Raw genomic sequence first — 14,329 nt, forward strand, 5'->3', positions numbered from 1 at the left:
TTTTCTTGCAGTGAAAAAAATTCTACTAATACACTCTTTATCTTCATTGAAAATTGTCTCGGTGAGATCTTTGAGTACACTAGCCTTGACCAATGCATCCATGTCGCGACTTGTGAAAATTTTGCTGGCGGAGGTCCTGGCTTTTTCAGAACTAAGCAAATCCTTTTCATGCCAAACGATGACGTCGTCGATAAGGTCAAGCTCGGCGTTGTAATCAGGAATTAAATTGGTAATTGCTACTCATTTTTATAACTGCTTCCCGACACAAATGAGTAGGAACGAAGTATTCCACAAATCTTGTTCGATAAGTTCAGCTCTTATCCAAAACTTCTTGTGTGACCGCCTATATGCTCCGTCTCCCCTACCGTCACATGTCAATTACAGTACCCTTGACGGCAGCAGAATAGACCTCACTGATTATGACGCAGCCGAGTACAATCTCCAGTAACTTGTTAAGCCCTTCACCTTGTCAACAAAGCCGTCAAATGGATTAGCTGCATTGATCAGCGCTTTGTGACACGCTTTTCTGGTTGTGTCAAGCACCCAGCTGAGGTCGATTTGATATACAATACCGGATTCCCTTAAACGCACTTGCCACTTTTGTTGAAAAGTTCCTGTGTCATTATTGCTTGAAAAATCACGGTCAATGTACAGGAGAGTGAGGACGTTTCATCGGTCAAATGTACAGGAAAGTTAAGAGATCTTTGAACTACATTCCCCATTGCTTTCCTTCAAACTGCGTGTTGTGTAGAACTGCGTGTTGTGTTGAAATTTCCATGCGGCAACCATGCAACTGATCATGGCAGACCTCCCAAATGATGGAGTCGCCTACTCGCCTACGAGTCTCATGGCTTCAAAAAACTCAGGTGTTGATTACTTTCACACCTTTCACGTTAACGTTTTTCGGAATACGAATGAAAAGTGGCTATGTTTGATCATTTGGCTGACTACTTGAGTTTACCAAATTGAAGTAGTTCCGTCCATGGACACCAGGCCAGGTGTAATAGGAGTGGAGCAGTTTGTCTCATAGCGGGGTACACTTGTTGTGATTTGACCAGAAAACTTTAACGGAGCTGAAAAGGAGCTCCGTGAGTGAATCTAAATGTGGAATTTCAACAACATCGCCGCAAAACTTAAGCATAAAGGCAACAAGTGCAGGCTCAGTACGCCTCATGCGCTGCACAAAGTGGCGTCTCGGAAAGTTTGGTTCGTGGCTACACGTTGCCTCGCAGACAAAGCTTTGAGTGCTACATTTTGTCTGTTCGAATGCACATTGAAAGCAAGTCCACTAGCGCCCGTGAGGACCCACCCGTCTAATCACTTTGTTGACGCATTAACATCTAATCATTTTCTACTTGTAATCAAGCCAACGGAATTCGATCAATAGTTAGTGTCGAAAAGTTTGCTTATCGTGAGCGGCATGCGTGTGCAGATCTATGCAAATGCTACCTGGTCACGTTAACTCCCGTCTAATCACTTTGTTGACGCATTAACATCTAATCATTTTCTACTTGTAATCAAGCCAACGGAATTCAATAAAAAAGTAGTGCCGAAAAGTTTGCTTATCGTGAGCGGCATGCGCGTGCAGATCTATCTATGCAAATGCTATCTGGTCACGTTAACTCAAGAGTATGTACATATTGTGAACCGTAAGTTTAAGTGGCAAACACCTGTCGAGCAGCACCTTAAGATCGGCAATTTAGTTATTTAAAAGCTGCTAAATACTTGGATCGAAGAACTCCGTTACGGTTCCGACAGCGTCACATCCTCGGCCGTTGCGTAGTTTGAATCGCTCATCTGGCTTGTCCCGATCGATCTCGAGCTGGAGGATGTTACCAAGTAAGTCTATCCAGCTATAATGTTTTGTTGCGTCTCTTTCTTAAGCATGCATTCTTATAAAAAGATTAGCCGTTTGGAATCCAGTATTCTAAAATGCACCTAAATCTTTAAATCTTCGCAAAATGCGTATAAAACAACAACAATGTGGAATAACCAAATTGTCGGAATGGGGCTAAGCGGAATCCAAGCGTATTGGAGCTCAGAAAAAAGAGTTGCCGAAAATATAACTATTTCTGCTAATTTAAATTTGTATAACTTCTAACTGTGATTATGCGAAGATCATTTTGCTTGTGGTTCAATAAAAAGCTACGAAAGAGTGTGTTATCGACTTTAATATCTAATAAACATAATTGGTCTGACAATGGTCGGCAAAACTAACCCATGATTCGCCAGCAGGTTTTTTAAATGTCAACAGACACCTCCTGGATTTAAGACAACAAGCCAGGGAGCTCTTCCGTGTAATCATAAATTGGTCGGTTCACTTCCCCCCCCCCCCCTCCCTCCCTCCTCATCCCCACTTTTTCATCATTTTTAATTTTCTGATCATTGACTACACACTCCAACCCAACCTAGAACTCTCCGTATTCTACCAGAGCTTGCTATCATTTACTTTGATGTTTTTGAAGGTTCAAACGAGCATGGGCCACTTTCAAACATCGGAAGAATTCTAGAGCGAATAGAAGGACAAGCACTGAACACACAAGTGCTGCGATGTCTGTGAAAAGAAGACGAAAATCGACACTACAAACCACAGCTGAAAGCAAAGTATAGTCAGTACAATTAACATTGTTCTTTTTAAACTGGGACCTGTTTCTTTTCCTTACCGTGAACAAATATTTGATCACATTATCTAGTTTGAACAATTTTATTGCACAGTTCTGCATTGATGGTGATTATCCGGTTTCTTGTAATAAGTTTTTATAAGAGGAATGATTTTTTTAAATTCAGCAAATTTTAAATTCCGGTTCTGCATTTGCCGTAGGCAATTTTAAAAAAGGTGTTAAAAAATCAGTTATAACTGTTCATGTTCCAATAGTGTGGAAAAACAGTTCATGTTCCAATATTGTGGAAAACTGTAAAGACGATTCATAACTTTGCAAGATCTTTCAAAATCTTTCAGAATTCTTGCAAGATATTTCAGAATTATTGCAAGATCTTGACGAAAACCATTCGCTTTTCACTGGAGAAACCTAATTAGAGGTATTACAATTTTGCAAAATGAAAAAAGTGGTTTAAATATGTGGAAGTGTTTATGGTCATATTTTAGAGAGGGAATGGAAACAGTCCGTATTGCCACTAATCAATTTTCCAATCAATGCTATTTCTTCAGTAGAATAATTTATCCAGACACAAAGAGTTGTTATTTTGTATTCTGAAGCTAATTGTATGTTAAGTTGTGATCTTTTCAACGCCAAACATTCCCCCACCACAATCGATTACTGTTAGTAGAATGATGTTAGATTATTAGAATGATTTATTTTTTGATCAGAGCGCATTGGTGCAAAACTTCACAGCCGTGATGTTATTTGAAAAGTGAGTGCTTCCCTTTATTAACCCTCCCCCCCCCCCGTCCCCGGCCCTCCTGGTCGACAATTGTTTATGAGCCTATTTGTTATAAATGGTTAAACTCGCTTTGGCATTTGCCGTATGCAATTATAAAAAAGGTGCAAAAAAGTCAATAATAGATGTCATATAGTGAGGAAAAAATAGTTCTGCTCAGCAATACAATAGCCAATTGAAGAATAAACCTTATCATGAACAATTTTTGCTGGCAATTTCAGACTGCCGTCAGATTGGTATCGATAATATAAGATGAAGCACCAATGCACTCTAAGAATGTATCTATCACTAGTTTAAAAAACAGTTCGCAACAGTGCAATAATTGCTCAATGATCTCTGAGACATTGTTTAAGAACTGGTGTAGTGTGATGAATCAGTGCATTGTTTGACAAAAAATATTGCATAACTAATTTGAAATATTAAAGATTTGGAAACGTGAAACAGACATTTCATTTTTGCTCGCTGAATCGTTGTTTTTTACATTTCTCAAATTGTGCGCTTGATTATGAACAAAATATATAATCATAATTTTCTAAATAATGCACTGAATTCAAATTTGTTTTGCAATAATATTGCAAAATTTACCCTATTGCGATATACAAGATTTTTCGCTCTTTTGGTTGTTTAGCTACAACTGAAAAACCAACGTGATAAACAGATAACTCTGAATTATTGATCAATTTAAATGCATCTATCACTCAATCCCTTCAACTTAATTCAAACTACTTATAACGTCCATGACATTCTTTTATTGGTTCGCCCTAGTTGAGAACTTAATTATCATCACCCCTCCCTCCGTGTCTTATCAATCGGTTATTTTTCACGAAATTGGATTTCTCTTATGTCGCGATTTCAGGTCAAACTACGCAATAGTGTTTTTTTTCTCTTTATCACCTCAAGTACATTACATAACCCTCTTGTAGAAATCATTTGTACGTTCCCAACACAGGCGAAAAATGATTCTTTTCTTTTCCTCTCATGGCAAAGCTAAGGCAAAATTTGAGAAACCTACTTAACCCCCCCCCCCCCCCCCCCCCACGGCGTGAAACAAAATCATTTTCATTCCTAAGTGGAACAAAAAACAATTTGTTATTTTTCACTAATAATAGTTTGTATCAGCCTAGAAGATACGTGACTATGCATTGAGATTTATGTATGATTTACACCATTGTAAAGATGCAAAGATGGGTTAAATAATGTTATCATCTACCGGGAGGAAAAGAGAATAGTTCCAAAAATGGATATAATTAATAGTAATTGTGATTGATTATAATTGAATGTTGTGTTATCCCTGCTGCCATATATCAACACGTACTTTGTCACATCACAGTCCGGTGCATTTATTTTTTGATAGAAGTCTATATTTGTAACACAAAACAAAAGGATCAATTCAAATGTCTCAACAACACACACCTTTTCTCTAATCATCCCGGGCCGAGCTGTCAGCTGTAATGAACGCAGAAATATGCAAGAATGAGTTGAATTTATGTAATATCAAAGTTAAGTGCGTTAAAGCATGGCCGTTTGTACTTCTGATCTTACCTAATTAATATCTCTCAAATGAAGTTTGAAGCAATTAATGTAAACCTTTTTTTATGCGGAATTTGACCGTTTTTGCACTTTTGTTCTAGAACACTCTTTGACTTCTCAAATTACTTTTTTCACACGCTTATCTTCTTCGTTTTGACCGATCGCGGTTGCTCTCGCTCCGACGTAAAGTTTGTTGCTAAAATATGTTCAATTGTAAGCTAAAGAATTCAAGCGCCTGATTGGAGAGCTGTTAATGCGTGTGTGGAGAACTCAGGTTTCTCCTCTGCGTCTGCGGAGGTCAGGTTTCGAATCACTACCTGGTCAGATCGTTTTGCACCAAAAAATATCTAAACAAAAGCACCCGAGTTAAATTGCCCTGTCCGTCGTTCGCAAGTACTTTGTCCAACATAAGTCGATTTATGTTTCATTGTATATTTTAGCGTTGACGTTGTATAAATTCAACGCTAAACTCTCAGGGTTGAGCATACTGAAGTTCAACGCTTAATTCCCAAATTGATGTACTATTAATTAGATAACCTTATGAGTTGTTATAATAAAGATTATCGTTAATAATGAAACCCGAGTCGAGGTGTCAACGCTAAAAATTGCTAAAAAACTAAGATTTGCGGTAAATGCGTGAAAAGATGTAAGAATTTTTAGTGTTGAATGCGGTGAATGCGATGGAAAAAAAAGAATTCAGCGTTAAGAATAACGAATCTTACAGACATTCACCGCTAAAAATCACTGTGAATTTTCGTCAGATTCGCGGTCTTTAGCGGTGAAATTTTTATTTTCACTGCTTCCCGTTGGTAGCGGTGAAAAATTATTTTTCACCGCTCAAGTGGTGAAAAAAATTGCCGCTATAAACCGCAAATTTTACAAAATTGCAACGCACTTGTTTTTAGTAACGTTTGTTGAATCTGATTCAAACTCACAAGAAATACCATTGAACTAAGATAAAGATGGCGCAGCGGAGTAAGAAGTTAATGAAATGCAGAAGATGAGAGGTGTGCAGAAATGCAGAAGATGAGAGGTGTGCACCTTTTTACTGCAGTTTTTTTGTAAGAAATCCTGTGAATGCGGTAAAAATAAAAATTTCATTGCTAAAAACCGCAAATCTTACAAAAATTCACTGCTAAAAACCGCAAATCTTACAAAAATTTATCGCTTTCACCGCATTCATCGCAAAAAGATGCAGGCGCTTTGCGGTGAAATTTATTTTTTTCACCGCTATTCACCGCAATTCTTACATTATTTTTCGACAAAACCTCGACTTGGGAATAAATTATTAAGAGCAATTTTTTGTTCTCTTTAATAAACTCAGATTGCCATAACAACAATTGCATTACTTATCAATGAAATAATATGTTAACGACCAATCAATACTATGGAGATCTGAAACAGTGACAAAACTTTGTGAGTAGAGTATCTTTTTCTGCCACTCTTTCCTCGCCTGTTCTGCTTGATGGAGAATAGCGAGAAAATGATAGCACAAAAGAAAATGATATTCTAATCAGTTATTGTGTGGTGCAATAATTCATGCAGTTGTTGCAATCGCGATAAAAATTGATATACAAACTTCACCACACGCTTGATGCCACCTCTTGGTTTCACCTCGGAGTTCGAGAACTGTTTTAGGGCAATGACAACAATGTGGTTTTATTCAATATCCAACTCTCGTTTCGATAATTTTGTTAATTCTCGCGCACTTTTTAAGTAACTTATTCACGCTCGATGAATAGTAGAAATATATGAATGACAAAAAAAGGCGGAACTCTGCTTTAGGATTATTATGCGCGTTTCACTACAACCATTTTTTTCTCGCTCTGTTGTAGTTATAAGAATGCTGCCGACAAAAGAGTGGTTGAGTAATTCTAATCAACTACAATTTAGCCTTTTTTGTGCAATTGATGTAATTTCAACGATACACATTACCACAACAGTTTCAACGTTGAACCGGAACGTTTCAATTGCAAATTTTACAACATTAGCGCTCGGTTATTATAGCCCTTTTGAAATTATTCAACAACTCGGCTTCGTCTCTGTGTTCGATGGCTTCTCCATTGCAATCAGAACCTTCCTTTCCGGTTGCGCAGCTGTTTTAACAAAATTGAATTCGATAAATGCGAGGATAATGTGGGTTATTGAATATAATTTGGGTCATTCTGGCATTGTATGTAAGAAGTAATTTCCCTATATACAATGCCAGAACTTAAGACTTGTTTCAAAGTGCGTATTTCTAGCAAGTTTTGTGACTCTGCTACGGTTGTTGTGAAACAATCAAGTCAAAACGCATGAAAACTTGACTCAAGTCCTTGAACAAGTTGAAAACGGTTACCCGCAAATATGTCATCATCGAAAAAACTGTACTCAATATAAACTTTTGACTAGAGAACTTGTTCCCATACATATACATATATATATATATATATATATATATATATATATATATATATATATATATTTATATTTATATATATATATAAATATATATATATATATATATATATATATATATAGAACAAGGAATTGGGAAGCACTTGATCAGAAGTTCTCAAGAGAGCCCATTTCACACGACAGTCTCATCATTAAAAAAGGGGCCTCAAGCCCCACAGTAAATGCAAACTGTGGTCATTGAACCCAATCCTCGATCAAAATGGTATACTCCGTTTATGTGGAAGACTTCATTTTGCTCCTGATGAACTTGAAATAGAAAAGTGTCCAATTATTCTGCAAGCGAAATACACAATCACACGTTTGTACCTAGAACATGCTCATCGCATATGCTTTCATCAGGGAACAGAACCCGTCAAAGCATTTGCTCAGCATCGATACCACGTATTTGGCTTGCGAAAGTGTCTACTTAGCATAAAATTTCGCTGTTTTTATGCAGAAGATTTAATGCAGAGAACATACCACCGATCATGGCACCTCTTCCCGTTTTCCGTTTCCCATCAGCCGCAACACAATTCCCGTTTTCCAATAGTGGTGTCGACTTCTTTGGACCATTTTATATAGAGGACACAAAAAGAAATCTTGAAAAACATTATGGTTTGATCTTCACGTGCTTGAAAATGATAGCAGTCCACCTTGAAAGCTGCCCTGTTCTCAACACCGGTACTTTCCTTAATGTATTTTGACGTTTCACCAGTAGACGATGTCAGCCAGAACTGTTGTACAATGATAATGGAAAGACATTCAACGGAGCGTCAGAAGAGCTGAAGAAAAGTGTGAAGAGCCCTGACAACGACAAAATTTACAAAGCTCTTGCTGCTACAAACACGACTTGGAAATTCAACCCGCCCTATGGCCCCTACTTTGGCGGTGTTTGTGAGCGCTCGATACAGACAGCGAAAAGAACGCTGCTGATCTTTCTATGCTCAAAAAGACTTTCACTTGACGTATTCCAAACAATACTTGTAGAGGGCGAAGCCATCTTGAATTCAAGACCTCTCAAAAATGTCGCTGATCTTCCCGATAACGAGATGCCTCTCACACCTAGCCACTTCCTGATTAGTCGTCTATTCAACTTTCTGCCCCAAGGAAAATTTGAGAGCCAGATTCCAGCCAACTTCAGGACATGGAGAAAACTGCAACAAATGATGAACCACTTCTGGAAGCGACTTGTCAAATTATACCTACCGACACTGCTCAAGAAATCAAAATGAAATGAGAACAACCAATCGCCACCTAAAGTTAATGATGTTGTCTGGATCCTGAAAGACATGACTCCTCGTTGAATTTGGCCTCTTGGGCGTGTGTTGGATGTGTATCCTTGACGAGATGGACAACACGGTGTGGTTAAGGTAAAAACGGCTTACGGTACGTTCGTTTGCCCCGTTTGCGCACTCGAACGTGTTTTGGCTGATTAGCCAAGTTTTTTTTATAATTTTTTTTCACGTAACGGTTTCTTGGCAACTTGAGTTACCCTCTCTTTGACGACATCGTCAAGGTGTTGCTGGCCCCCAGTGCATTACCCACTCTTCGACTACTAGTGTTGCTGGCCCCTTGTTCTTCTGGGAGCTTGTTGTGAAACAATCAAATCACGCGCATGAAAACTTGACTCAAGTTCTTGAACAAGTTGAAAACGGTTACCCGCAAATACGTAATCATGGAAAAAACTGTAACAAAAACCAAACCTTTAATCAATATAATCCTTTGACTCGAGAACTTGTTCTTATATATATATATATATATATATATATATATATATATATATATAGAACAATGGTCACTCTGAAATTCTAACTTTTTACTCAAACCGCAAGGCTATGTTCATGATGAATGTCAAATTTTTTCAATGTTTTCAAAAGATTTTTGTAACCAATAGATAAGGCGCGGAAATACTTTTAGGAAACTAATTCAGTTAAAATTCTAGCAAAAAGTAATAGTCAAACTGCTTCCTTTAAGAGATAAAAACAAGTAAGTCCATATAGGCTCCACATACGACCATCAAAATTCATTTACTGTACTCTGCAGAGATTCACTTTTTTTTCAAAATAATAAGAGATGTGAATTGCAATTTAAATTGGTTATCAATCTTGTGGTCAATAACGCTAGCAAAATCAACTTATGCAATCACTAATTAATGATTAATTTTACAACAGGTCAACTTAACAGAGACATTATGAAATTGACCGGGAAATCATTATAGTGATAGAAATTTAAACCAGCTGAAAGCTAAGGAATCCAGTTCAAAAGTCATAAAAACATTTTCTATATATTAATCTATAATGTACTCTATGTGTAGAGAACACGTTTCTAGTAATGTAAATTCAGTAAGATAATGGTAAGTTCAGTCTCTTTTATCGGAGAGTTACTGTTTTACACGTGTTATTTGGACGAAGTCAAGTTCCCACTTTTTTGGCGGGAAGAGTTCCAAGTTTTGTAATATCGGCTTTGGGCTTCTTGAATTGATGCATCATCAACAGGCTCCGGGGAGAGGAAACCCATAAATTAAACCAAAGAAGGGGAGAATGACGTAACCAAGAGACCAGAGGGTAGCTCGCGTTGCCTAGATTTCCGTTCCAAGAAAAAAGTGAGCAAAAAACGGCTAATCAGCCAAAACACGTGCAAGACCGGCAACGGGGCGGACGTACGTACCGTAAGCCGTTTTTACCTTGACAACGCGTACAGATCCATCTTTTCCAGGCGACGTTTCGACAATTCGTCCCAGAGGCCATATCCCACGGGGAGTGAGGTCTTTGAGGATCCACACCAGGTCATTGACTTTCAGCGAATCACCCTGTTCGGACCATTTGTTTCGCTTCGTTAAAGTGGGAAGGTACTCGTTAACTAGGCGTCGTTCTTTAACTAAGCTGCTGCACGTTCTTCCACGACTTGAAGGATGCTGGCATGGTTGACGAAAAGTCTCCTGGTGGCAGTGAATTGTAAGGTCTCTGCACCAGAAAACGATTTGGGGTGATGGGTTCTTCATTGTCTGGTACGTCAGCCGCATGTGTAAGTGGTCGAGAGTTCAGCATGCTTTCGGTCTCAACCATGATGGTGTGGAAGACATCTGATGTAAGCCTCTTGCTCCCTAGAATGATCAAAATGATCCGTTTAGCATTTTGGATCAACCGTTCCCACGCACCACCAAAATGGGGTCCGTATGGTGGGTTAAATTTCCAAACAGTGTTCTTTGTAAGAAGTTCAGAGGCAATGCGTTGATTGTCGAGACTACGGAGGCATCGCTTCAACTCTTCGTTTGCCCGAACAAATGTTTTGCCGTTGTCACTCAGAGTAAGTTTTGGTTGACATCTTCGTGATGCAAAACGTCGGAGGGCGTTGAGAAAAGTGTCCGTGTTTAAATCAGGGCATGACTCAAGATGTGCGGCACGTGTGACCATGCATGTGAAAATGAGGCCTTAGTACTTGGTGAATTTGTCTTTGGTGTCTTCGATATAGAAAGGTCCGAAGAAATCAATTCCTGTATTAGCAAATGGGAATTGTGAGAGAGTATCAGGAAACCTGCACACTGGTAGTGGCGCCATTAACAGCTGGATATTTTGGGCATCAAAACGGTGGCACAAAAACATCGAAATCGGATGCTTAACAATGTTTTCCTGAAGCCGATAACGACGTATCTCTGTTGAACAAAAGCTTTGACGGCCTCGGTACATTGGTGGATACAAATTCGATGCGCATGCTATAGATACAGGCGTGTTATTGAGTCTTTGGCATGAAGAATTATTGGTAATTTAGCTAATTGTAACTCTTCACGAGCAAATTGTAGTCGGTCCTGTGATCTAAGTATTCCGTTTTCGTCTAAGTACGGATTTAGGGATCGAATCTTGCATTTAGAGTCTAGTTTACGTCCTCTCCTTAGCGAGTGAATAGCTGAATGGAAAACTTTGTCCTGTGAAATTCGAATTTAGTGACTGTGTGCTTGGTTGATGTCGTCTGCAGTGTACTGCTCTTTGTTATTTCGTTCTTTTTTAATTCTGAAGAGCAGGTTGTAAATAGTTGTGAGTGTTAACAGCAGTTTTGTCCAAGATCGAAAACGGATTGGGTCTATGGCTGGTTCATTCGGTTTTGATGTACTCGTTGTGTTAACAGAAACTATTTTGTGTGCGGAGTTCAAGTCGGAGTAATGTTTCTTTAGGAAATCAGGAGCCTGTAACCATTTAGAACATAATTCTTCTGGTTCTAGGCCACGTATTCCATGGTCTGCAGGATTTTGATTTGTTGGTATATAATGCCATTGATTGAATTTCGAAGATTCGTGTATTTCTCGGATTCTGTTGGCGACAAACAGTTTCTGTTTCTTCTTAGAAACAATCCAATCAAGAACAACTCGACTGTCTGTCCAAAAATTTGTATCGTGTATCTTCAGTGTTGTCTTTTTTTGAACTGTTTTCAGTAGTCGTATCCCGATTATTGCGGCCTCAAGCTCAAGTTTTGGAACGCTCAACGATTTTAAAGGAGTTACTTTGCATTTACTGATTATGAAGCTAGTTCCTGTTTGTTTGGTGTTATCGTCATAACTTCGTAGATAAATTATTGCTGCCATAGCCCAAGTAGACGCATCAACAAAGACGTGCAATTGATGTTCAATTTCCTGTCAACTTGCAAGAAAACTGAGTACACGCGAGTGTTCAATGGGGGGTGATCCGAAATAGCTGTTTAGTGTTTTTTGCAATGGTTTATTTAATTTCTCGGGTAGCGGTGTGTCCCATTTTAAACCCAGTTGTCAAATTTGTTGCATTACAATCTTGAAGCGTATAGTCACTGTTGACGCAATACCGATTGGGTCAAAAACCGACGCAACAAGACTCAACAGTTTTCTTTGGTTATACATTGCTGCATTCTTTGAAACTCTTCCATTGTTTTTATGAAAAACTTATCATCAACTAAATTCCATTTTGTCCTAATACGCGAGTGACATTTTTTGACTCGTCTAACTCTTCACATGGAATTTGTTCCAGCACTTCGGGACAATTAGATAAGAACTTGGTCAATTTGAAACCTCATCGTTGGAGGCATTCTTTGACTTGCATTACATTGTCTTTCGCTTCAATGATAGTGGGAAGCGAATGAACGTAGTCGTCCATGTAAAATTGTTTCGTTATTGCTGCAAAAGCTTTGGGAAAATTTTCTGCATTTTTTTTAGCGCATTGATTTAGGACAAAGATGGCCATTGAAGGCGACCAAGTTACCACAAAAATCAAGCGATTGATCTGATATTGCATTATGAAATTGTTTTTCGACCAGAGAAACCTAAGTGCAGATTGATTTTCTTGTTTGACAGCAATTTGCATGAATATACGTTCAGTATCTGCAAGTATTGCAACTGGATGTTCACGAAAACGTAGCAGTATGCCAAGTAAGCTGTTCAAGAGATGTGGTCCTGTTAGGAGGTTGCTGTTCAATGACTGTCCTCTATACTTTGAAGCGGCATTTGCCACCCGTCGAATTTTTCCCGGTTTGTTCGGATTTTGAACAGGATGATGAGGCAGGTATCATATTTTTTCAGGTTCAGGTTCTGTCATTTCGACTGGTTTTATGTAATTTTTGATTAAGTCTGTTGAAAGCGTTTGATCGTATTTTTCTTTCTGCGTTGGATTATTACCTAGACTTTTCTCCAAGCACTTCAGCTGATTAAGAGCACAGTAATAATTGTTCTCCAAAAGACAAGGCGTTTTCCAAGGAAAACCAATTTCATATCGCTCAGGGTTATGTCGGATAGTTTTCTGAAAAACTTTTAAGGCATCGTTGTCTTCATCTGAAAGAACAGAACTGTTTTCTTGGGTTCCTTCACTTTCAATTTTCCAGAATTGCTCAACTAATTCGCTTAAATTTGGTTCTTCCGTCTGCTGTCTTGAAAAATGATAATTGAATGGTTTAGTTGTTGTTGAATGATGGTTAATTGTTGATTCTGAAGGGTGGAGAGAAGTTTCATACTCCCCAGCCAATGTCCATCCAAGTTTTGTTTTCACACCAAACGGTTGATTGATGTCTCCGGGTATTACTTCGATTGGATGATGAATTTGGCCACCAGCAACCTGAGGGAAATGTATGTGGCGGAGATTATTAAATGTGTCACTTAATTGATTCAACTCAAATGTTGGCTGGTGTGACGTTCATTGCTGGCGTGCTGTATGCACGAGATATCTCAAAGCTTTGTCTCGATGATTTATTTGGAGTGATAATCACTGGCGCTGTTATCTTTGAGAGTGGCATTTTGTTCTGGGTATTCACGTATTCGAGTGTAGTAGATGTTTGCGCTTCGCAAGGAAGTGCTAAGAAGTTTGTTATGGTGTCAATCAAGAATGTGAACTGGCTGCCATGATCTATGAGTGCATACGTATCAAAGGCTTTGTTGCCATTGACAAAAGACACCGGCATCAACTGTAGTTGTTCAAGCCAGTCTCTCGGAGGAGACGGCTTTTTATTAACGCAGAAGCTTTGATTATTTGAAGGAGAATCGAGGTTACTCCTCTGAGTAATTCGCCCCCTCGTTTTACCAAAAGATTGTCCATAGCGACAGTGTTGTTGTTTGTTTTGGCTTGGTGGCACTTCATTTGATGGATACTGTTTAGAACTAAATGGAGCAGATCCTGCGGAGAATGCTGCTGGCGGTCGTTTCACTTGTTTTGAAGGCTTGTGTAGAGTAGAATGATGTCGGCCGTTGCAGGACTGGCAGTTTTTTGTGAAGAGCAATTTTGTCTGAGGTGATTATTGCTCAAACAATTCGTGCACAATTTGTTTTTGATAACGATTTTATATCGATCTTGTTGTGATTGCTTTTGGTAGTTGGGACAAGTTGCCAAAAAATGGTTATTATTGCAATGGGGCAATGTCGGTTGTTTTGCAGTTTTCCGTTAGCTTTCGCGTTGTTTGAGATAGTTACCGAGGATGACCACTCCCTATTAGAAGTGGTTATTTGTAGTTTAATTGC

The 14,329-nt window shown here is 38.7% G+C and overlaps 2 protein-coding genes and 1 pseudogene across 2 annotated transcripts; 2 read left to right on the forward strand and 1 right to left on the reverse strand.

Moving 5' to 3' along the window:
• LOC142354036 (melanopsin-B-like) overlaps positions 1-2,650 on the forward strand; it is a 111,368-nt pseudogene extending 108,718 nt beyond the window's left edge.
• A 5,049-nt stretch (positions 2,651-7,699) lies between these two features.
• On the forward strand, positions 7,700-8,597 carry LOC142354123 (uncharacterized). Its single transcript, XM_075406392.1, has 2 exons — positions 7,700-7,767; positions 8,084-8,597. The coding sequence occupies exons 1-2, from the start codon at positions 7,700-7,702 to the stop codon at positions 8,595-8,597; spliced, it is 582 nt and encodes a 193-aa protein (XP_075262507.1).
• Positions 8,598-10,238: 1,641 nt separating this feature from the next.
• Positions 10,239-10,778, reverse strand: LOC142354124 (uncharacterized). The gene has a single exon (XM_075406393.1). It carries the CDS (start codon positions 10,776-10,778, stop codon positions 10,239-10,241), a length of 540 nt encoding a protein of 179 aa, XP_075262508.1.
• Between the last annotated feature and the right edge of the window lie 3,551 nt (positions 10,779-14,329).

This window comes from Convolutriloba macropyga, chromosome 15 (genome assembly GCF_964194025.1).
Source record: "Convolutriloba macropyga chromosome 15, txConMacr16.3, whole genome shotgun sequence".
NCBI lineage: Eukaryota > Metazoa > Xenacoelomorpha > Acoela > Convolutidae > Convolutriloba > Convolutriloba macropyga.

Bases quoted from the DNA above. Each gene is read 5' to 3' on its own strand.
- LOC142354123 (XM_075406392.1), top strand. From the start codon at position 7,700: ATGCTCATCGCATATGCTTTCATCAGGGAACAGAACCCGTCAAAGCAT. The intron at 7,768-8,083 runs GTATTTGGCTTG...TTTCACCAGTAG, and splicing joins TTGCTCAGCATCGATACCAC to ACGATGTCAGCCAGAACTGT.
- LOC142354124 (XM_075406393.1), bottom strand. From the start codon at position 10,778: ATGGTCACACGTGCCGCACATCTTGAGTCATGCCCTGATTTAAACACG.